This window comes from Eutrigla gurnardus, assembly GCF_963514095.1.
Source record: "Eutrigla gurnardus genome assembly, chromosome: 2".
In the NCBI taxonomy this organism is placed as follows: Eukaryota; Metazoa; Chordata; class Actinopteri; order Perciformes; family Triglidae; genus Eutrigla; species Eutrigla gurnardus.
Genome location: NC_139916.1, coordinates 26,740,474 through 26,765,482, shown reverse-complemented (window position 1 = coordinate 26,765,482; position 25,009 = coordinate 26,740,474). Strand labels below are relative to the sequence as shown.

Below are 25,009 nucleotides of genomic sequence, written 5' to 3'. Positions count from 1 at the left end.
TATGTCTTTTATTAAATATTCTGACTGTGTTGATATTGTGAAGATTTAAATGTAGACGTTGTGAAACTGGATTGTTATTTAAATGTACTTTCGTAAGATATATGACTGTGTCTGATTTTCATGACTGAATATTTAATTTAAATATTGTCGTACAATATTTACCAGCTGTTAAATGGGGTAAGTTTTTTTTTTAAACATTAAAATACATGTATAGAGATGGGTTAATGTTGATAATGAATGAAATGCATTATTCTACTGCTACTGCTTATCAAAATAAAAGCCTCATACTTGTACATTATGTGGAATATCAGCATCCATCATCAGCATTTTCTGTTTGAAAACATTATTAAAGAGAAAAGTAAATATACCCAAATGAAATGTCTTGATCCTTCACACTGAATGTGTTGTCTTTCAGCTTCCCTTTAAAACACTGAGACATGAACTCCTGACAGTGTGATGGGATTTCTGTGGCTGTAGATGTGTACAGGTGAGGATGTATCTATATGTAAAATTACAAAATACACTTTAAGATAATGCAGGTGTGTTTTTGTTTTTATATGTTACATATTTGTTTATGTCAAAAACAGTCAATTTCAGCCTTTCATGCGTTTGATGTTTTTATTAATATTCCTCTCACTGCATGCTACAGATAGAAGTAGTTAGAAATATACATTGTATCATGTAAAATTAACTCATATACTCTGATATGTGCCTTTAGTGTGTCTCACAGGTGGTGAATGCATCCCTGAAACAAACATGAATAACATCATTAATATTTGTCTGTGTTGTTTCAGACTGTGAGGAGGATGCTCAACTCCACTTCCTCCGCCCCTCTGTGCCTGCTGATGAATAACTGCAGCTCTACACTGGCAGGGGGCGCTGTGTTCGAGTCTAAAGACAGCTTCTCCAATGCTCTCACCAAGAACATCGTGGCCATGCTGGTGTGGCTGGCCCTCAGCGTCATCAACGGCAGCATGGTGCACACCTTTCTACGACACAGGTGACTGACTTTTAACACAATTCAAACTGTGGATATGATCACAAGCCCCTCCTGAATGCGTTTGAATTAATTTACTGATTACTCTCTGTAATCTGCAGCGGCTAAACCTGCACAAATAAGACAAAAACAAACTGTGTGATTCTCAAACATTCTCAAAGGGTGAAATGCACCTTTAACTCGGCTAAAAGAGCATTCTAAAGATGAACCTTGAAAATAAATAACAAGTAAATATCATCACAAGTGACTTTGAAAAGCTGTCTACTTCGCTATCATGGTAGAGAAGTGATAAGTCTGGTTTCAAATATACAGGATACAAAATTGTAGATCTTTTCTATTTATTTATTTATTTATTTATGCAGGGACAGATGCTTTTTATCTGGGACACAAATATAAATTGATACCAGAAAATTGCATATTTCGATGATTATCGGGTTAATATCATTTTGAATATCCTCGAGATTGTATTGTTGGTCAGACAAAAGATACTGTATTTGATCCTTTTGGACTTTAGAAATTAAAAATAAGAAATGGATAAGCAGGTGAATCAATAATTAAATTAATGTTGCGTTTCAGTCAAGTGTTCATCTCTGTTTAATCTTTGACTAGTATCTTCTACGAGAACCCGCGGTACATCATGTTCATCTGCATGGTGATCAACGACGCCCTGCAGCTCAGCCTTGTAACAGCTCTCTACGTGGGCAGCTACATCTTCAGGAAGATCCACGCCTCCATCTGCTGCTTTCTGGTGAGTCCTCACTACATTACACCATCCTACTGCACCTCAACTAGCCTGCACTGTCATGTGCATCTCGTATGAATAGAGGACACTGTGTTACTGCTGTTAGCGGCTCCTTCAGAGCTGCTTCTAATCCAGATTAGACACGACCATTTGGGATGAGATTTTATCATGGATCACAATAGAAGACACAATAAATTGATTGTGGTGAATTTACATTAGCCTAATAATCGTAAATGCTGTCAAAAGTGACTTTAAAAGCTGTGCAGCTCGCTGTCATAAAGAAGTGAAACATAGAACCCAATGTTAAAAATACAAGATTAAACAATATTTAAATATTTCTTAAATGTATTTCTCCTTTATTACTGCAGGGAGACCTTATGATTTTAGATTATTATATTTTTTTCACAAAAAATATGTATTTGTGATGCAATATAAATATTTGTTTCTTAACAAAATGTAAAGTGATACAATTTTAAGAGTTTGCGGGAAATATGTTGATGTTTAACAGGATAAAAGCATGAATTGCAAGTACTTTGGCCATACATATATATCCATATATACATGGATTATTTTTTAAACCTCTTCCCTGAACTCAACTTATTACCACAACAGCCTATAGTGGAATGTAACTAAGTGCCTTTACTTCAGTACTTGAGTACAATACTGAGGTATTTGTACTGTATTTCCTTTCTTTAACCTCATATATAACTACATGAATGTTTAATTATATTTTTAGTAGGGTTGAGCTTCACCTCTACCAGCTGCAACATTAATGTCAAGAACACATAAGGGGCAAATCACATTGAGATAAAGATAACGAGATCAAAGTAAATCATTGTTTTGTGATGAACTTTAAACCAAACTGGACAAGGAGTTGAGATGCTTCTCATTGTGATTGCCCCCTAAATGCATAAATACTTACTATTCAATATATATTTTTATTTATTTTTTATTTTGATTTGGATAGTTTTGTACCCAAGTTTGAAGGCAGTACTTTTATTTGTAACAGAGTACTTCTACACGGTGGTATTACAACTGTGTTTCTCTCAGATCATGACGGCGGTCCTCACCACCCGCTCCACCCCTCTCATCCTGGCCGGCATGGCGGTGGAGCGTTACATCTCCATCTGCTTCCCCTTGCACTACGCCCATATGTGCACCGTCCCTCGCACCCTCCTCCTCATCTATGTCATCTTCATCCTCACCGCTGCACCGCCCATCACCGACCTCCTCATCACCATTGTCCACCAGCCTCAAAGTTTCTTCCACACCACCATCTTCTGCGACCAGCCGCTTCTCTTTCGCCACCCGTCCATCTACTACAAGAACTGTGTGTTTGACGGGGTCTACCTGTCCTTCGTGGCTCTGACGCTGCTCTACACCTACTGTAAGATTATGCTGACGGCACAAGCTGCCTCCATGGGCCTGGTGTCCGTGAAGAGAGCAAGGAACACCGTGCTGCTTCATGGGGTGCAGGTCGGTATTTCCATACAGAAATCAACTCCAACTAGGACTGCATGATATTGGAACAAAACGCTGCAATGTTTTCCTGCACTTTATATAATACAAGAATTTCCACCCTGAATTAAATCCATCAATTTGATTAATTGTTGATCTAAATTAAGAGTCTTGATCCAGAAAGAATTTTGTGCTGTAGTGCTGAAGTGTATTCATAAACGTACTAGTTGTATAGATATGAAAAGGTCACAACCACAAAGCATGGTTAGTTTTGTCATTGCCTTCCATGCAGTTGGACTTCAGGGGATTTTCAGCTTGAATGGGATACACATTTATTAGCCCTCTAACCAAACTCTGATCATTAACGGGACAGTGGGTGGGATTTGGTGGCTTCACAAGCGTGTCAGAGAACTACAGTGGCCTTCGGTCAACTTAAAATCTTGAGAGCTGGTGTTTGTCTGTGCTGGGCTACTGCAGAAAGATAGGAGTGCAACAAGGTGGACTCTGAAGTCATCCAGATCCCTGTGTATGAAGGGCTCATTATGGGAAACTCAATGCTTCTTAGTTTCAGGTGATTACACACTAAATAAAACATTGTTATGAATGTTATTTTCCATTTCTGCTCTTAGAGCATTAACATGCTACAATGCTACACACTGTACCTATGAGGATGGGGAGATTGATAGTTCAGTAATCAATACTTCATAACTAAATGGCACTGGTGTGCTTTTGTTTGTACAACTTGAAAGACCTTTGCCAACCTTATTGTTTGATGTAAATGGGGTACATTTATATTACCATCATCATAACTACTAATATTTCCCTGTCCTTTTGTTTCAGCTGCTGCTGTGCATGCTTGCCTTCGTGGTTCCTTCCCTTCAGGCTGCTCTCATCTCCCTGTTCCCCCGCCTCAGTCTGGAGATTCGGTACATCTTCTTCCTGGTCGTCTACATTATCCCCCGTTTCATGAGCCCTATCATCTATGGTTTTCGGGACAAGCTGTTCAGGAAGTACTGGACTCGATACCTGGCTTGAACTCGTAGGTGAAACAACCACACCAGGAAACCACAGTGTTGGAAAAAAAAAATCAGAATTTCACTGTGTCAGTTAAAGACAGATGGATGAATGAATAAACTCACAGTGAACATATAAATATATTTGCCGGTCATGGACTGGAGTCTCCGTTTGTGGACATTGGAACACTGAGGTAGTTGTTGGGTTTCGAAGCATCCATTGATTCCCCCAGTATCCTATACTGATTGATCGACAGAGAACAAGTTTACTTTGTGAGTGATATTATTGACTTCGGGAGTTTGTGGCATATAATCTGGTTGGTTAGCCGAAAGTGAACCCCCATCGTCAGCTGATTGAAGAGAAACCAGGGAGAGAGACAGAAAGATTGATTACTTACGTGATAATATGAATAGTGAAGAGCCAACTAGACCCTGTTGTAATGTGGTAAATTTAAGGAGGTAGAGGTGTGGTTAGATCAGGAATAGGTGAGTTCACGATAGACCAGTGCCCTGGGTGAGACAACATTAGACCATTGGATTGAGTGATATCTTCTTGAATATTTTCAATGATGAGGTCACAAGAGATCAGAGCTCTGATTGAGGTCACCATAGACCAGTTGGATGAGTGATGTCATCTTGAACATAGAAGAATGCAGTCAATGACCAGCGTCCCATTTGTTGCTAAGAGGTAGCTGAAATGCCTTGGTTGGTAGCAGAAGTAGCAGCCCCTATAGTAAAATAATTATCTGAATAATGCTGAGGGAAAAGGTTGCTTTTGGTGAGGATTAGCTCAAACTAATATTTAGAAAGAGGGATAAGAAATAATGGAGAGGTGTAAATGGTAAGTAAATGGTCTAAATCATAAGTAGTTAATGATGGATTTAAAGGGGCAAACGAGAGAGACCATCGGAGCCACAATGATGGAGCATGGGCCTCCATATTTGGAATGCTTAAGATATAAGCTGTACTAACTAGGAGGAAAGGCCAGATGAGAATGTGAAATATAATTTTTTTGTAGAGGATGTTGTAAATATACCACACCTGAGAAATGCATAAAAAGTTAATAGAAAAACAGAATGAAGCAGCGCATCAATTTAAAGCTCTGAGTACAGTCAGTGGGCCTGGTGTCCGTGAAGAGAACTAGAAGTCTCTCTGAGCGCTAACTTAGGGTTGCAACGGTTTTAGATTTAGAAAATACCACGTTTATCACAGTATGGTATTTCACCCTTATTAATATTATGCAGTATCAGTTAGTTACCCATAAATGAATGAAAACCGAGGGTTTTTTTTTTCAAACAAATACTCTATTTTTTGGAAGTACCCTTTGGAAAATAATTAAATAAGAAAGCTGTTCAGTGCTGGAACTGGTGTCTTTGCAGAGCTAGCTTGACCCTAATGAATTAACAGAAATATTGTTATTAAATTATAAATAGGATTCAGGAATAATAGCATGTAACTATGTTATACAAATAAAGCGTGGCAGTTTACATGTTAGCAGCAGTGGTGGAGAAAGTATTCGCATCCTTTACTTAAAGGTGCTATTGATAACATTGATAACATCCAGCCACTAGATGTCGCACTCGCACTCCCCCCTTCCATTGCATTCACGTCACAACACAGCTGTTGCTCGAAGGGCATGCACCCTCAATGGGTTGCCAGTTCGTTGCACAACCTGCATTTTCATAGTCGAGTGGAGTGACACTCAGACTCAGTCGTGTCATGTGACACATTTTTCGTGGTATGAATTCATTTTGCAACATGTAGCTATACACTGGCGTCCTGTCCAGGGTGTACCCTGCCTTCGCCCAATGACAGCTGGGATCGGCTCCAACCCCCCCCCCCGTGACCCTGAATACAGGATAAGCGGTAAACAATGGATGGATGGATGGATGGAATGTAGCTATACATTTGGGTTACTTTGTGTGGTGGTGTTTCAAACTTCATGTAATGTAAGCTATGGTAATCTTAGGATATAGCTTGCTAGCTTAAGGTAACGTTTAGCTTGTCATCTAAGCAGTGGTGTAGTGCAGGCCAGGGTATACCAGGTATATGGTGTATACGTGTACCTAACGTTAACGCTCCTCCTTTTGTCACTCAGCACTTGGGACTGGTACCAAAATGCCGCCTGCTTACCGTCAAACAGTAATTTTCCCGTTTGTTCCACATTAACTGGCAACCCCAAAGACTCTTGACTCCTGACCCGCAGTGATACCAAGTGATACCAACGTTGTTATTCTATTGGCTCGCAAGCCTTGCTAGAATCCACAGCCACACGTCACACATCTACACAGAGGTAAACAAAACATTAATTTTGGACCCGTCAACATTTTTTAAAATTATTAATTCACAATCAATAAATGTTATTGACAAGAAGTGATACTTTGATTCTGCACCTTTCAAAAAGCTCTGTGGATGTATATTTTTTCATTATTCTTTTAAATAAAAATGTTATCAATATGACCGTTAAGGAATATACAATGAAATGTATGTAAATGTCCAGCAGGAAAGCAGAAGCTCAGGTGAAATTCACCGTTAAACCTGCAATTAGCAAATGTTTACGATATGATAAGCATTAAATTTAACTGTGGTATATCATGAAGCCGGACATCACTGCAATCCCATTCTCACTTCCTCTCCATTGGTCACCATACATTTCATTAATGTCATGGCCTCCTCAGGGCTCTGCCTTTGCAGAGATGGCTGAACTCTCAGGTCTCAGGCTCCTTATGAACCCATAGAAAAGGCTAGCCTGAAGTTGCTGTCTCACAAGATGGCTTTCCTCTTGGCAAGGGTGAGTGAGTTGCATGCTCTGTCGGTTAGTGAGGACTGTTTGAGATGGAAAGCTGTTTGCTTTGGTGGTAGAAAGTTGGGGCTCTTGGTGTCTCAGCAGTGCTTATGCTATTGGATTGTTGACACTATCTCTGGGCAGAACCCTTCCTGGTAGCCCACTCAAGCAGAAGCATGGCTGCTTCCTGGGCTGCTCTTAAAGGGGTTCCTCTCTCAGAAATCTGTGCATCAGCAACATGGAATGCTCCCTGTACCTTCTCCAGGTTCTACAGGGTCAATGTGGCATCCCCCGCACCGTTGGGTTCTGCCGTTATGCTCTCAGCTACAGGATGGGGTCGTGACGAAGTGGAGTCCCCAGTTCCTCGCGACCTTGATGGTACTAGTCATCCAAGGTAAAGACCGTGACGGTCTGAGTGACTGAGGTATGAGACCGAACGATGACCATCAACCCTTGTCACTCAGAACTGGCTGAGGCTCTCGCAAGAGGAAAAGGCGTGGTCAACTGGATGCACGTATCGACAGTGAGCCATGCCTTCTCAGGTCAGTCACATGACTTTGTTGATATAAAGCTCTCGAGGATAGGTTGACGGATTTCATCATTCAAGGTAAAGACCGTGGTGGCGGTCATCGTTCGGTCCATCGTTATAGTCATAACTTACGTTCTACTTTGGGTCCATTATCTCTCTAGCCTTGAAAATATTATCTAATCACTAAAATGATCATGTTGATGAAGACAAAAAACATCAGTTTCAGGATAATGAACTAACATCTAAGATACATTTTATGTTAACAGGTACATTCATGACAACATGTGTAATTGAAATACTTCATTTCTACCTTCCTGATTCCCCGCCTCTTCTTGCTGCATTGGCAAGGAAATCTATATTAACTGCATTTCTTCCTGTTCCTCTCACTACTTGCAGACAGTCGGTATCTCAACATAACCCCGAGCAGTGTGGCGTTCAAGTAAGTTTGATTTGATCTTTTTAAACTAGAAAACAGTAAACGTCTCACAACACGGAGAACAGAAAGAGGCAGTTAGATGTCCTATTTGCTATAATGTATACTCCTATGTGAAATAAGAGTGAAGCTACTCTTCCCGTCAGAAATAGAGGTTAGGAATGTTGCGTTGAGTATAAAATAGAACTTTTCGAATTTAGTCTGCTTATAATTGACAATATATTTAGCCTTTTCCAAAAACAATTTTTTTCTTTACTATGGCTTGATTACAAATCAGAATGATGAAGAAAAACTGTTTATATGTTACATTCAGATCTGTAACTGTTACTAATAGTAAAGCAGGGCATTCTTTAACCACAGGGTTAGCGGTTCAATCCCAGACTCCCACTATCCACATATTACAGTGGATCCTTGTGTGCTTTTTTAATGCTGAGGGTGTGTTAAATGCAGAGCTCAGATTTCATGTAAATACCAATGTGTAAATAATGATTGAAATAAAAAGAATAATAATTATTATTAAATTAAATAATTTGATAACAGGCTCTATTGTACATGTGATCCTACTTTATTCAGACTGTATCTTTGACATTGTTCCTTCTTATTTTTTATATATTGTATTTCTTTTGATAAATCCTGTCTGTTTTTTATTATTTATGTGAGGTGACCCACTCGCAGCACAGTAAAAACAAGGAGCCAAGAAGAAATTATGTATTATATTTTCATCTAAATTTTTGATTCATATTCAACCAAACAATAATTGACATACTGGGAACTCAATTTTCCATTTGATCTGTGGATTTTGCCTCAAGCACAGAGAAACAGGACGAGGTGGGACATGAACTCAACCAGACGTCTGGACAACTTGAGCAGCGCCATCACAAAGAACTTCATCACTTTTTCTCTCGGCTTCATCATCAACTGCATCAATGGAGCTTTCGTCTACACCTACTACAAGAGCCACGTCTTCCAGCGAGACCCCAGGTAATAGATGGACCCGGTTTGATTTCTGTCACCTTATTCTATGAGACGAATATGTGAAGATGTTACGGTCTTGTAACACTATTATTCAAACGTTTGTAATCTGCTGTTATATTAATGTTCTTCTACGTTCCTTCAATTACAACTATTACAACAGAAAAAAAGAGGTAACACCCTTAATGATGACAGTTAATGATTAATTTACATCTGAAATAGCTTCGACCCCCCCCCCCCCCCCCCCCCAAAAATAAAAAACTTCCATTTCAAGGATGTCCCCACAGTGTTACATAACAGGAGAAAACATTGTGGAACTGCTCAATCATTATTGAAGCGCTATGTGGCTTGAGTTAGTCCTCTGATTGAAGAGGTTTAAATAGTGATAGTTTGTACAGCTGATATTCAAACTAATCTTCTATTTCTATTGTGAGGCGTGAAGAAGAGCTTTGCTAAAGTTAATTCCAGCTCGTCCGAGGCTGATTTGTTGTGAAACTTGACACTGAAACAAGAAGCTGTTCCTGTTTAAAGCTAAGCTTCTAGTTTATTTATTCAGAAGGATTTTTGTGTCTATCACGTCAGTCAGGTTGAAACATCGTACAGGTCTTCTCAGACATCTGCTGGACACAATCAAGATTTTTAGATTACAAATGATTTAACAGTTCTGTTTTTTATGTAATTATCAGTACTGTTAATCAACAGCATGTTATGAGAAATAACTGCAGAGCCAGGACTGAACAACAGCTCTCTCCAAGCTTTCACCATCAGCAGATGGATGTGTACTTTAGACTTTGAAATCAAGCTCCAATCATCCAAAATCCCTAAAAGCCTAAACGAACCGCACTAAACAAGCAAACAGACCCAAGTTAGTTTTAACATCCTGATTAAGTGATTTAAAAGAGTTTGGAGCTGAACATGCCTTTTTCTCTCCTCCTTCCTGTTAACCCTGTTCTCATCTTGCTTATTTTTCTCCACCTGTCCTTCTTCGTCTCCTAACTCTCCTTCCTCCTACTCTTCTACAGGTATATGCTGTACATCCATTTGGTGATAAACGACATGATATTGCTGACCCTTTCTGTGGCACTCCAAATCACGACCTACACCACCACCTCGACCTTTGCTCCCTGCTGCATCATGCTGCTCATCCTAGTTACCACCAACAAGTAGGTGTTTTGAATACAATACTTGTACTTATTGCAGAGTATTTACACAGTGCGGTATTGCTACTTTTACTTACGGTAAAGGATATGAATCCTTCTTCTACTGCTTTTAAAAACAGTCATACTGTGTTCACACCAAACAACTGTTTTGTATTACGCGATTGCATTCAAAGTCAATGCAAAGACACAAGAGACTTCACTCTTAAATCCCAGTTCATAAAACCGCAAGACAGCGAGCCAATGGAACAGCACACAAAAAGTAAAAACGTTAACCACATCCTTCTACAACACAAACCAATTACACAATCAGCCAATATTATTTAAGGCCAAGGGAGTCGCACTAAACAGATGAGGTCATTGAGCAGCAGCAGAGAGTGAAGCCGACACTGTGATCCTCCACAAAGCCTCCTGGCTGCCGTGACACGACAAGACGCTTGTTAAGCTCGTTGAAATAATACTTAATTTAGCATTAGCATCTGGTGTTTCAACAGCTACATTTACAAACACATTTTAAACAGGAACGAAATATGTTGTGGCTGGTGACCAGTAGATGGCAGTAATTATTTGTGATATGATTGGGGCCCAAAAACAAATATTTCTTTTTTCTTAGAATTGAGCTGGAGACAATGTAAACGTTGTAAAGCCATCCCGATTTTAATGCCAGACAGGCAGTACAGAACTCAGCATGGGCTGAAGGGGAATCAACATTTCAATGAAAAGAGAAACCATGTGTACGGATGACATCATCCAAGGGGAGCATATATAGGGAGAACCTTGACACAGACCATACCTGATATGGATAAAAGATGATATGAAGTAATTAATGAGACACAGAACTTCCTGTTAAGTTAGTTTTAAGATTTTGTTTCCTTGATGTTTGACCCCTGAGGCACTGTAGGTGTCCATACTTTAGCATTTGGGTTGTGAATCTGTGCTCTAATTTGTCTTGATCCAGGAACAGCCCTCTGAACCTGGCTGGCATGGCAGTGGAGCGGTACATTGCTGTTTGTCGACCTCTTCATCACGTTCAGATCTGCACCGTGCAGCGAGCCTACACTCTCATAGCTCTCATCTGGGTTGTGTCCTTCATCCCAGCCTTCACAGATGTCATCATCAGCCTGGCCACCCAGCCCCTGTCCGTCTTCACAAAGGTCGTCATCTGTTACCCTGCCTTGGTGTACAACACACCGTACCACAAGGCACAAAGTGTGGTCGTCGAGGTGGAATATAAATCCATGTTTCATTCTGATATCAGCCAATTCTGTTTACTGAGAATTCCATTCCCATTCCGTTTTTGTTTCCATTTCCTGGCTCAGTATTAACAACCTTAGTGATGTTGAGTGGCAGATTCAAATTGTATTCACGTCTTCCCTTCAGGTCCTTCTGATTTCCTTTGTCTCCCTGACTGTGATCATCACCTACTTGAAGGTCCTCTTTGCTGCCCGGGCAGTTTCTGGTTCTAACCAGGCCTTGGCCAGAAACGCCCGCAACACCATCCTGCTGCACGGACTCCAGCTCCTCATCTGCATGTTGTCTTTCATCACTCCATTCATCAACCTCATTTTAGTGACCACTTGGCCCCATGAAAGAACCAACATCTTCTTCACGACCTTCCTGTTTACCAATGTGCTTCCACGTCTGCTGAGTCCGCTCATCTACGGCATCAGAGACCAGAAGTTTAGGAACCATATCAGGCTGCACTTCTGTTGGAAATGCTATAGTACAGCACAAAAGAGGCCTCTGATGGTGGGAAGGTCCAAATAGGTGTTACAATAAATGGTCTTAAGAGACTATACCTGGGATTTTACCATCTATTATCTAAAATAACACCAAATTAGAAACATTAATTTTGCTTTGAATTAAAAGGAATGCAATTATTTAGATCTAATATATAGGCCTACCTGATTTATGAATGCGTTACTCTGATTCAATGCTTTCTGGCCAAAATGCTCTAAAAAGTATACCATCCATAATAAAAATTGTATTTTTTTTTCATAAACTGCAATAGCACAATGTAATCTAGCTGATTGTACTGTTTCAGTTGCTTTAGCCATTTTCTTGTTACAAAAAATTGTTCCGAACATATAGCCTCAAAATATATTCAAGTTTCATTCAATGTAATTGTCATTTCCACCATTTCAAAAATAATTACAACTGAGATGAAACTTTGGGAAACTTCTCTAGGAAGGGACTAAAAAACTAAATATCAAGATTGAAAAAAAAATAAATGTTGTATTTCATTAAACGATTGTATCCATGTTTTATTTTATTAAGTATGGGAAGGGTTGACCCGGAGCCGACTATTTAAGTGTGAAGTAACATTTTGTGAAGGGAAAAGACCTACAGATGCAAAACCAGATATTGGCCACTAGATGGACCCATCCCCACATACAAACAGAAATCTATGAAATGCAGCTTCGCAAGATGAAAGATTAATCAATATAATCAATCATATATACCTGTATATAAAATACTGGTCAAGAAAATTGCTTAATGTCAAACTGTCTTCATATCAACCCCGTTTGTTGTTTGCGGTTGATACAAATAAAAATAAATAAAAAGTATTCTTCATTAGTGTTATTTGATGAAGTGTTTTTTCCCTGGGGAAAGTGCTGCTGTTAGTTAGCAGGATCCTCTGTGGATATTAGACGCATACTGCAGTAATTAAGAAAATAATAACAATGAGGTTCATTTAATGACACCCGAGATGCCACAACGTTTCATCTCACACACACACGCGCGCGCGCACACACACACCGAGTATCAAACTCCCAGTTGTGAGATAGCGGGAATATTACAGTGACGCCACAGGAAATATAAAGAACCACGGGGCGGCTTCGGACTTATTACTGACTACAGCAGAGCGTCTCCATGGAGATCTGACTGTAGATTAACCGCATCATAAAGCAGCTCCGTGCAGGTTCATATTAAAGGTATTTCTGGTTCGTGGGGGCCATCCTGTTCCGGAATCTAACGGAAACAGTCGAAGAGTCCCCGCGAGAGAAGACGGCGGAGCTGCGCGCCCACAGCGGACTCTCTCGTGAACACTTAGGAAGGAAGCTCGTCCCCAAAGTGGTTTAGCACAACAAGCTCGTGGTTTTTTTTATTTTATTTTCCGCGGTTCGTATCATGTTTGGTCCTTTCCAGCCGTGAAAGTATAAAACTTATCAACGCATCATGGGGTGAATGAGGTGGAGGAGGAGGAGGAGGAGGAGGATGCTGATCCGGGGATGAAGGAGTGTCGTGATCAAACTCACAGGTAGGTCTTAATTAAACATGTACAATGACCTAAAGCTTTACTACTTCTGTTATACTACACATTGATTCCTATGTGACATGTTGACAGCAGAGGTTAATGTACCTCATTGTTTTCACTCTTTCACTGATGGAGGTGTATTTCTTCCACCGGAGCGCTTCCTTGTGCTGAATTATAGATCAACTTTATTTCTGTATGTGCAGTATGCCACTCCCCTGGGAGCCCAGCACGGGCCCCTCATGTAATTACAGACGCTGGTATCCTCTCTCTCCTCCTTTTGGTTGTTGTTGATGCTTGTGCAAAAATGAAAAGAGAAAATTCTTATTGAAAAAGACCATTTCAGGTGTCGTTAAACTTGTATTATACACACTCCTGACTGTGTCGAGTCCAAAACATTAATATAGATCATACTGTGGAGCTCGTCTGGAGATTCTCAGAATGAACATTTGAAAAGAAAAGAACTGACAGAGCTTTCAGCCGAGCCCAGCCTGAGATATGACCAGATTTAGTACAACAGTAGTTGGTAGATTGTTTAAATGTCCCTCCAAATGTAAAAATAACACTCAAAAAGTTTGTTGAGTGTTTTTTTTTTTGTCTGAAAAAAAAAAAGCTCAAAGGTGAACTGGAATAAATGAAGAACATTCACATGGTTGAAAATGCAAGTACTTTGAGTGTGTTTTGTTATTATTCATAAAGATGGTTGAACAAATGTTTGTATCTGTATGTTCCAACAAACATCAACACACAAAACATACTGAAAAAAAATATTTGAAAGTATTTTATTGTGCTTCGTCCGATTCATTGGTGCTTTATATCTTTATTTGGCAAATGTCTTACATTGTAGGCAAATGCACTCTTCCTATGTTGCCTGTCAGCAGATGTTGGAGGCTAGCCAGATGAGAGGAATATGGATAGGTGCAGGGAGAAGTTGGCTAATGCAGCAATGGTACCAAGCAAATGAGCAAGGCCCTTTGAAACAAAGCAAGACATCAAATTTACTTTATTAATTAATAAGAGACTGAAATCACCAAATGAGACAGAGAGTGAACGTATGCTTTCAACTGTGTGTGAGGCTGACGAATAACAAGGGACTCGTTTTTTAGTGGCTGAATTAGTTGCCAGAGCTAAAATGTCACATGCCATCGCGGAATCCCTCATATTACCAGTGTGCAAGAAAATTGTTGGAGTAATGCTAGGAACAGATGGTAAATGGCCTCATTTATATAGCGCTTTTGTCCAAAGCGCTTTACAGGAAGTGACTGACATTCACCCATTCATACACACATTCACACACTGACTGCAGAGTCAACCACGCAGGGCGACAGCCAGCTCGTCAGGAGCAATTAGGGTGAGGTATCTTGCTCAGGGACACCAGGCACTCAGCTAGGAGGAGCTGGGGATGGAACCGGCAATCTTGCGGTTGCCAGCCAACCCACTCTACCTCCTGAGCTAAACCCCCCGGGTTGCCCCGGGATGCTGTCAAGGAAATCGTGAAAATTCAGCTATCTGACAGAACTATCACACGGCGCATTGATGATGGAATCTGTCCTCTGTGAGAAACTACGGCTGAGGGGGAAATTTGCTCTCCAAATTGATGATTCAACTGATGCTACTGGCCTTCGCCAGCTGTTTGCTAGAGAATCTGTGCCTCACTGATGTTTTGGTTCAAGCTGTAGAAAGTGGAATCGGAGCACAAGATGAGTATCGAGGGGAGAACACTGGCCCATGTTTATGAGCTATCAGAGGATCTACTGGCATTCCCCGGTGAGCATGACATTCCTTTTAAAGAACAGATAAACGATGACTCGTGGTGGCTTGAACTTGCGTTCTTAGCTGACATATGTATGAGCTTAATACGAAAATGCAGGGAAGGAAAGAGAATCTGTGATAACAAAAGACAAAATCAATGGCTTCCAATCAAAACTACACCAGTGGCAACAAAGAGTGGCTAAAAAAACACACAGATGAGAAATACGACTGGGTTCAAAACCCATTCTACTCTCACGCCACAGCATCAGCATCAACATGCAGAACTACAAATGGACAGCACATGTTGATGACAACACAATTAATAGTCTTTTGACACATTTTTGCTGTGTGTGGGGCAGGAGTATCCCTCACTTTCAGAGGGTTCTATCAATGTGTTGATTAAATACTCCACCTCTTCTGCATACTGGCGTTCTCCTCTCTCACGTACATCTAGAATAAGCTAAGGCAAAGGCTGTCTGTAGACTAGGACCTCTGCCTTGGACACTGTTCAAAGAGACATTAAAAGACTACAAAGAGGTGATACTGTAAATGAGTACAAAGACATTCAATAACTGGAAAAATGTGAACGACTACAAAAAGACACTAAATGACTACAAAGAGACACTTGACTTCTATGAAGAGGCAAAAACTACTACAAAGAGGCACTTAACTACTACAAAGAAGCAATAAACGACTACAAAGAGACACTTAACTTCTACAAAGAGGCAATACAAGACTACAAAGGGGCACTCAACTACAACACAGAGGCAATAAACAACTACAAAGAGGCACTCAACTTCTACAAAGAGGCAATAGATAACTACGAAGATGCACTCAACTTCTACAAAGAGACCGTTAACTACTACAAAGAGTCAATAAACTTCTACAAAGAGGCCCTTAATGAATACGAAGAGGCAATATACAGTGACAAAGAGAAACTAAACAACTACAAAGACACTTCCAACGACAAAGAAACGCTAAATGACTGCAAAGAGACATTGAACTACTGCAAAGAGAAACTAAACAACTGCACTGACAGTAAAGTACTGCAAAGAGGCATTCAGCGACTACAGAGAGACACTAAACTACTGCAAAGAGACAATAGACTACCAAAATGAGGCGATAAACAACTACAAAGTGATGCAAAACCACCTTGAAGAGACCCAATCATTCAGTCAGGGTGTCTTGCAGGGCCCTTCATATGTCCATGTCCAGGGGCCTGAGAAAACAAGTAGCCACAAATAATTGATTCCAGGTTTGAGTGAAAATACAATATTACTTTATTCATTTATTTATTTATTTATTTATTAACTATGTACAGTACATTCTCCATTACAAGTCATTCATTATGATTCGACTTAAGGACACAATTAGTAGGAATTGTCGGTTTGGAAATCCAACTATGAATGTTGGTCCCTCCTGCCCAGCTCAACAACATCAGAAGCCGTGCTGCCAGACCGCCATTAGGGTTAGCATGCTCGCCAGCAAGTAAAGCCAACCCCAAAATATTTTGTAACAGCATTTTCCCCACATAGCATACTAGATTTTTATAGCTACCTCTTCCCTCTTGCTTATGATCTAGATTTTTATAGAAGTTGACTCCTAGAAATTTGCCGACCAGCAGCCTGGTCTCCTAAACATGCATGTTGACGTATCACATATGTTCCTAATCATCTGCAGAAGTCCACAGTGGAAGGAGGTTGGGTTCACTGGTGGCTCAAACAAACACAGGACACAGGTCACATAGGAAACCACTGTCCATGTCCCAACACTTTATTTATCAGTAATTTCAATTCAACGTTAAAAAACGTACTTGTTTTAATCCAAACCATGATGTTTTTACTAAATATAACCAAGTATTTTGTAGTGTTTTTTTTTTGTTGTTATTCACATTAAAGGTTGAGTAGGTGATTCTATTCAGAAGCACTTTCTGTTATATTAATTGAAATCCTCGTAACATACTGATAGCAATGAGTACATTAAATGCTCTGACATAAAAACATTTTCAAAATGTCATCTGTGGGCGTGGCAGGACTGTAAAAAAGTTATTGGACTGCCTGCCTGTCTGTCCATGGCAGTTTTATTTTAAAGGTAGGATTCTGTCTTTGCCTCTGTAGTTGTATGTTTTCATCGTTAACAAATCAGAACATCGCAGACCTCGTCAGAGGTCAGGAAACAAAGACCAAATGGATATATTTTTATAGATACAGTATAGGCTATAAAGCCTTTCAATGAGGGGAAGTGATCACACCTGAGAGGACGGTTCCATTCCAGGCGTTTGTTTTAGCCTCCTTGCGTCAGGCGCAGTTACTTCCTGTAGGAGACAGGGTTGATACAGACAGCAGCACACACCTCTATTGGTCAGAGGGTTCAGTTTGATTCATTTTATACATTTTTTCTTTGGAAAAAATATATACTTATGATATCCAAAATTTCACAAGATTTAACTATAATATTTCACAATAGATTATCACTTCACAGTGTGACATCAGAGCTAGACAGATAAATCACATTAAATAGCAGCAGGAAGACAGTGAAAGATTCAGAGACGGACGAAGCATTAAGTCCACATTAGATTAACACCTTTTCCTACTCTCTGACTAACATTATTACATGACACCTGAAGCCAGGCTTGTACTGCGGGATGGTGTAAAGACTGTATAAAAGATCTGTTGGATCTGGTGAACACACACGGCAGACCGGCACCCAAGTGGAAACCTTAATGCATCTGATTCCTGATGAAAAGCTGTTAACAAAGTTAGCTGTATAATTCAAGTTCAACTTCACAGCTAAGTGTTAAAATGCCACTAATTGGACCATAATTTACTAAGTGAACATCATGCTGGATTGAAGAGGACATGAACCTAGATTGAGACCATTAACTCCTGTTTACAATGTTTACTTACATAATAAATCAAAAGAGAAATTCTGTATTTTTCTCAAAGATACAATCAGATTTCTTTTTGCAACCAGAGCAGTCGCCCCCTGATGGTCAGGAGACATAATGTAAGTTTAAGGCACTTAAGCGTTTTATATCAGATATTATCATCTTATCATTCAAACTCCAATAGTTTCTCAGCAATATTAAATCAGCTGAATGATGCACTAATATTAACATTTTACTGTAAAAGACATATTTGAGAAGAAGTTGACGCCTTTCAGGCAGGAGAGCAACTTAAAACTTCACACGATCCTTTGTTATTTATTCCTCTGTTGAGTGTTTTCCTAGTGTTTTATTGTGAACGTGTAGGTGTTTGTATGCAGAGTACAGTAGATGAGCCCGCGGGGGAGTTAGTTTCTGTTTTGGCTGCATCTATGTGTGTTTTTATTTTTACTTGATCAGACAAGTTGCCTGCAAACACACTAATGTTAATATTGATAGGAAGACAATTCAAGTGTTTCTGAGCATAACTCTCAGTTTAATCCTGTTAAAATCTGATCTGTTTTCTTGCTACACAGAAAACGGCCCAAACATGGACATAGATTCAGTCTGCAAAGATCTGAAATCCAGTAAAGACCTCTTGGCTCTCAACCAGTGCACATTGTGTTTTGTGGTTAATATTAAAAATGTCTCATATATCAAATTAGTGTCTAGCTGTCTGGTCACAGAGGTGCATTTAGCAGAGTGGATGGAATTAGAGTGCCTGCATCACAAAAGACAAGCTCAGACAGAAAATGAAATTTATAGTGATGGCTGACTCAGCTGGAGATAAAGAAGAGAGAAGCAACATCACAATACTCCAAATCTGTTGTAAATAAATGAAGGTTTCAGTGCATAGTTTTTCCCTTTCAACTTAAGACACCCTCACCCAGGCAACCCAGTCGGGAGTTATCACTTCCTGGCCTGTGTCCAAGTAGCATTCACCCATGGCGTGTCCCTTCTGACCCACAGCCATTTACATGCTTTCTCCACTGCCTCCGGTGTTCTGCCGGCGGCCTTCTCTTACATGCATCAGTGATGCAGGAGGCTGTAGGCTTTGCACAATGACTTTCCCGCAAAACCCCTACCTCCCACTTTGAGGGGCAAGAACCTTGCACGCCACACCCATCTGTGGCACTCCTCCACCAGCTCTGTATACTTCTCCCTCTTCCTTTCATAGGCATCCTCTATTCGATTGTCCCAGGGCACTGTAAGCTCCAGCATGACCACTTGTTTAGATGTTTCAGAGACCAGCACGAGGAGGGTGGTCTCCACAATGGCTTTGGGCAATTGGAGTTGGGTTTCCCGGTCCACCATCATTTGCCAGTCGTGAGCTTCACCACTTGGTTGTGTGTCTCTCAGCACTAAAAGAATGTCAATGTGAAGTTAATAAGGATCCTTTTTCATGGTGGACACATACATTTAACACATCCATGTTACAAGGCAAGTCTTGCTTTAAGTCTTTAAGTCTTCTCATGCTCACCATCGTGTGTCTTTACTAGGTAATCATGGTGAAGGAGAGTCTGCCCTGCTGGGTCCACCAGGACCCTGGCGAGGGTCTCGTCCATGTGAATGTCGGAGGTCTGAAGAGGAGCCTTTGTTCCAGCACGCTGAAGAAATTCCCAGACACCAGACTGGGAAAACTGCTGGCGTGCGACTCAGAGGAGGACATTCTGCAGGTGGGTTGAGCTGGTCAACTAAAAAGGTTCACTTTCTTCTCTCTGAAAGCTCCATTCTCTGTCCTCCCTCCATCATCTCTTTCCTTCGTCCTCCTGTCTTCTTCCTCCCTGCAGGTGTGTGACGACTACGACGTGCAGCAGAAGGAGTTTTATTTTGATAGGAATCCCGGCTTGTTTCCTTACGTCCTCCACTTCTACCAGACGGGCAAACTCCACATCATGGAGGAGCTGTGTGTCTTCTCCTTCAGGTCTGCCTCATGTTTACCTGTCTCACTGACCGATTTTACATCAGTTACAGAAGCAGAGCAATGACAGACGTCCAAAGAAGCTTTGAAAACTCACTCGTTATTGAAACTTGTGTTCCAACACACGTCCCGTGCAGTCAGGAGATCGAGTACTGGGGCATCAACGAGTTCTTCCTGGACAGCTGCTGCAGTTACCGTTACCACGATCGCAAGCTAGAGAGCAGCCGCCATCGCAGCTGGGACGACGAGAGCGACGTCAGCAGCATCGACACGTCCGTGGACGAGATATCGGACTTAAACAGGTAAAACTTTGACACTTTGGGATGTGCAGGGTGGAGGACCGATCATGCAGCCCGACTCACAACCCTCGTCGTCCACACAGAGACATGCGGCATTTCCAGGAGGTGCGGTACGGGAACATGAGGAAGTGTCTGTGGCTGACGCTGGAGAACCCGGGCTACTCCATCCCCAGCAAGCTCTTCAGCCTGGTCTCCATCTGCGTGCTGCTCACATCCATCTCCATCATGTGTATCAACAGCATCCCGGAGCATCAGGTCCAGCTGGAAATATTATTCACTGAACACACAGACATGACACAGAAATCTGGGTGAATTAAGTTGTCATAATTATCATAGATACGTTATCTCTGATGTACAACGATCTAAAAGTCAGAGAGAAAACAACCTCCTAATAAAATGTGCCTGTGAAATATCCCGTTTTTTCTCCAGTGAAAAAGTCAACCAGCGATACTTCGTAGTCCGTACATACATGAGTAGATTGTAGACAGGAGCTGCAAAAAGATGACTCAGCATACTTTAATGGAGACAGTTTGACTAGAGGAGCAGGCTGCCATTTTGAACCTGGCTGTTTGTTTCTCGTATTATCTCTCAAAACACATTCAAAACTATTCACACAAAGAATGACAGTTAAGCGGATGATGTGCTGTAAAGGTTAAAAACCTCAAAGTATCATTTGGAGATTTGCTGACTAATGTTTCTCTCAGACGTTTGACGATGAAGGGAAGCTGATCGAGGACCCAACCATGCAGGCTCTGGAGGTGTTCTGCAGCTGCTGGTTCACCTTTGAAGTGAGGAGCGTACTGGTGTTACTGGTGATACTGGTGAAGTGTTTCAGTAAATGAGAACAGAAAAACAATCTTATTTGACCTTTGTTTGAGGTGGTGGCGCGGCTGCTGCTTGCACCGAACCGGAGGAAGTTCTTTCATCAGCCTCTGAATATCATCGACGTGGTTTCTGTGGCTCCCATCTACGTCACACTGGTGTTTGACTTGGCCCTGGGATCAGAGTCTGAACTGGGAGACCTGGGACGACTCATACAGGTTTACAAGTCTTTATTGGTTATTGCATGTAAATTAAAGGTACGCATGTTACAGTAAACCAATGAGATGAAGAAACCAGTGCACACCAGGGTTCTGATAGAGACTCTATTTGATTGACAAATTGCACCCTCCTCTTAAGAGATCAATCTGAGCCACTAAAAAACCCTCCTGGCCTCTGGTTCTGAAACAAGACGTCCATGCTAAAGTGCCTTAAACTTGCATTCTCTCTGCTGGCCATTAGGGGGCGACTCTTCTAGTTGTAAAAAGAAGTCTGATTTCATGGAAGTCTATAAGAAAATGGTCCTACTTCTCTCTTGATTAATTATTTCAGTAAACATTGTAAACATGAGTTTATGGTCTCAATCTCTAGTTTCAAGTCTTCTTCAATCCAGCATGATGTTCATTTAGTAAATGTTGGTCCATTTAGAGTCCAACAGACCGTAGAGCAGGGAATACTTCAGAGGTGGGGCTACCTTGTGATTGACAGGTCGCTACCATGCTACCAACGCAGTTAGCTACTAAGATGACGAAGCATCTTCCTCATGTCTGTCAGGTGTTCAGGTTAATGAAGGTCTTCAGGGTTCTGAAGTTGGCCCGACACTCGACGGGTCTCCGTTCACTGGGAGCGACACTTCGGGTGAGTCGGGACTCTTTGTTAAGGAAAGTCTTTATCATTACTTATCTCACAGTCTTGTATTAGATGGTTTTGTTTTCGTTGTAGGTTTTGTGTTTGTTTGTTCTCTTGCAGGGCATGTGTGGCACTTCAACAGTTATATGACAAAATAAAAACATCATGTGTAATAATTCTTACCAGATGAAAAAAACATTGTCTCTTACTGTTACTCTTATGTTTAGCGTATATATTGTGAAACCACCTGAACAGGGGTTTCCCTGCATCCAGTCCAGGGGCTACTAATCACTACATTTAAATACAGTAATTCTAAAACAGTATACTACTAAATCATGGTAATATCCCGACGTTACTGTGAGGTCACAGTAGACAGCTGAAATTTCACACTGATTTACTATGAATGATACAGTAACTTACTGTGAAAGTAATAGTAGTTTACTGTAAATGTACAGAGAAATAATTTGCAGTGTAATTAGATTGAATCACTTTCTTGGTTTCTCTTCTGCTGAGCAGCGAATATTTAAAAGTTTAAATACTTCAAACACAGATGATGAAGCAAAATGTCACCTGATGAAAAAGTTATCTGGGTCTCTGAATAAACTGGAAGTAGAATGTTACACCACATAGAGTACTTTAAATTAGTGCTGACGCTCATCCTGCTCTTCTGTTTATTATTATGGTACAATTTACATGATCCTGCATCATTTTTAAAGTATGTGATTTAAAACATAATATATACTGTATATTTTAATAAGATAAACTTCTGGCAATAATACATCTGTGATGCTTCAGAATAGAAGCCAGTTACAGTGGAAATATTGGGTACAGATGAAGTACTCCTAACGAGTACTTCATCTGTGATGCTTCAGAATAGAAGCCAGTTACAGTGGAAATATTGGGTACAGATGAAGTACTCCTAACGAGTACTCAGTACTTACTCCCGTTGTGTGTGCAGCACAGTTACCGTGAGGTCGGCATCCTGCTGCTCTACCTGGGTGTCGGAGTGTCGGTCTTCTCTGGAATCGCTTACACGGCCGAGTACGAAGAGGTAATGTTTGACTCTATACTCACGTGTCATTTCATGAATAAGCCAATAGACTAATAAATTAGTCTATTGGCTTATTAAATGTTAATAAAGAAACACGTTACATTTGTATTTAAAAAAGTATATATATATATATATATATATATATATATATATGTGTGTGTGTGTGTGTGTGTATATATATATATATAAGAGAGACAGACAGAGAGTATTTCATTTTTAATTAATTCATTTGCCAATAAATATTAGACAGATAATTAAATGATGATAATAATAATAATAAATGAATAAAATAATAATTATTGCTAACATGCCCAGTGTTGTCAGAATTGTATTTGTCAAAAATTGATTTGTTATTCAGTAGTGTTATTCAAAGTCACATGACCTTTTGAATCTGACAGTGTTTTTCTTGTGCCTCTGTCCTGGAGGACGTGGGTCTGGACACCATCCCGGCCTGCTGGTGGTGGGGGACGGTGAGCATGACCACGGTGGGCTACGGCGACGTGGTGCCCGTCACGGTGGCCGGGAAGCTGGCTGCCAGCGGCTGCATTCTGGGCGGCACCCTGGTGGTGGCCCTGCCTATCACCATCATCTTCAACAAATTCTCCCACTTCTACTGCAAACAGAAAGCTCTGGAGGCGTCGGTAAGGAACAACCACCGCAGGAAGATGAGGATGAGCTGCGAGAACGAGCCGGACGAGGAGGACGAGGAGGACAGGGGCAGCAGGTGTCTGGACGATGATGACACCGATGACATCGAGGAGGACGATATAGATTATGAGGACGACGGAGGTGTGATCAATTATAGCTACGTGGAGCATCCGTCCTACACGTCCATACTGAGGAGGAAGCAGCTGCTGGAGATTTAAATCGGTTTCGAATCACCTTGTATCTCATCCAACGTACATGAAGTATGAACTGTCCAGTCAGTGAAGACAGACAATGTTGTAAACCACAATGAAGGATCAGAACTCAGAATGGACTTGATCCTCTCAGGACAGAGGTTTGTCCTTTCTGATACTGGACGAGTTCCTCTGTTCAAACTCAGCATAAAGACCAGCAGCTCAGATGATGTGATGAAGGTTGTCGGTCATCCAGGTCATGGGTGTCCTTGAAAGCTTTATCGTGGGCAACTGGAGTTGTTTTATATTCTTATCCAAGAGGAGAGAGATCTAAAGAAGGCAAAATGTCTATGTCTAAACCTAGTGCAGTTGCCCACGATAAGACTGAAGAGAAAGTGAAATAGCATGCACACAAATAAAATAAATTAAATATATAATGGAAAAAAGTGTAAAGTACTTTTGTGGAGGAAGTGGAGAGAAGAGTTATTTAAAGATGAAGAAAAAAAATAGCTGTGTCACATTTCAGCGTCCATCCTTTGAAGACAAAGATGATTTCAAAGACTCCTTCAAATGCAGCCCAGAAACGGGGACTTCTTCTCTGGGTTCAGAGGATCCAACAGATGGATCCACTGCAGCCTGTCCTCCTGAGGATGCAGCCGCTGGATTGGGACACAACTACTGATCTCTATGCTAAATGCTAACTTCATGACAATGCTAACAGGCGGATGTTTGGTGGAAACAACTAAGTACATTCATTCAGTAGTATTTTGAGGTACTTTCCATTTTCTGCAAATATTGTATTTTTTCCCCACCATATCGAATGAATTCCTTTACTTACTATACAGATTCATATTAATAATACAATAAACATAACCAACTCATCAATAATAATTTTATAGATCAAGATAAAACTTTATTGATCACGTGGTCATATTTACAACCTACCCGGCATTACTGTATATCAAGTCACAAAAATGAGCTCCAGCTTTAAAGTTAAAGTGATAATACAATAACATCATATACATTATTCTGCATAATGAATACTTTTACTTTTGGAAATGTAAGTAACATTTTGCATGCAGGACGTTTTTACAGCAGTATTACCACTTTTAGTGCAGTAATGGATCTCCCAACTCTGATGTTTAGCAGGTATTTGCTAGGTTTGTCAACATCTTAGCTTAAGGCGCTATCATGCTAATGTTAGCTAATGATCA

The 25,009-nt window shown here is 40.6% G+C and overlaps 2 protein-coding genes across 2 annotated transcripts; both read left to right on the top strand.

The window, feature by feature from the left end:
• Positions 1 to 172: 172 nt before the first annotated feature.
• LOC311021290 (uncharacterized protein) lies at positions 173 to 16,212 on the top strand (the record flags this gene model as incomplete). Its single annotated transcript, XM_084021748.1, has 13 exons — positions 173 to 177; positions 478 to 487; positions 795 to 1,000; positions 1,607 to 1,745; positions 2,790 to 3,215; positions 4,038 to 4,226; positions 7,320 to 7,389; positions 7,460 to 7,537; positions 8,767 to 8,938; positions 9,952 to 10,092; positions 11,045 to 11,309; positions 11,467 to 11,765; positions 15,735 to 16,212. The coding sequence occupies 13 exons, from the start codon at positions 173 to 175 to the stop codon at positions 16,210 to 16,212; spliced, it is 2,478 nt and encodes an 825-aa protein (XP_083877874.1).
• LOC311032759 (delayed-rectifier potassium channel regulatory subunit KCNS2) lies at positions 13,010 to 24,760 on the top strand. The gene is made up of 10 exons (XM_084039770.1): positions 13,010 to 13,348; positions 19,517 to 19,693; positions 19,808 to 19,941; positions 20,076 to 20,240; positions 20,321 to 20,492; positions 20,942 to 21,025; positions 21,116 to 21,277; positions 21,831 to 21,914; positions 22,864 to 22,956; positions 23,382 to 24,760. The coding sequence occupies exons 2-10, from the start codon at positions 19,523 to 19,525 to the stop codon at positions 23,820 to 23,822; spliced, it is 1,506 nt and encodes a 501-aa protein (XP_083895896.1). The 5' UTR covers positions 13,010 to 13,348; positions 19,517 to 19,522; the 3' UTR covers positions 23,823 to 24,760.
• Positions 24,761 to 25,009: the final 249 nt, after the last annotated feature.

Excerpts from the sequence above, each read along its gene's own strand:
- LOC311032759 (XM_084039770.1), top strand. The coding sequence starts at position 19,523 with ATGGTGAAGGAGAGTCTGCCCTGCTGGGTCCACCAGGACCCTGGCGAG. Across the intron at positions 21,278-21,830 it reads ACCTGGGACGACTCATACAG|GTGTTCAGGTTAATGAAGGT; the intron begins GTTTACAAGTCT and ends CATGTCTGTCAG. Across the intron at positions 22,957-23,381 it reads ACACGGCCGAGTACGAAGAG|GACGTGGGTCTGGACACCAT; the intron begins GTAATGTTTGAC and ends TCTGTCCTGGAG.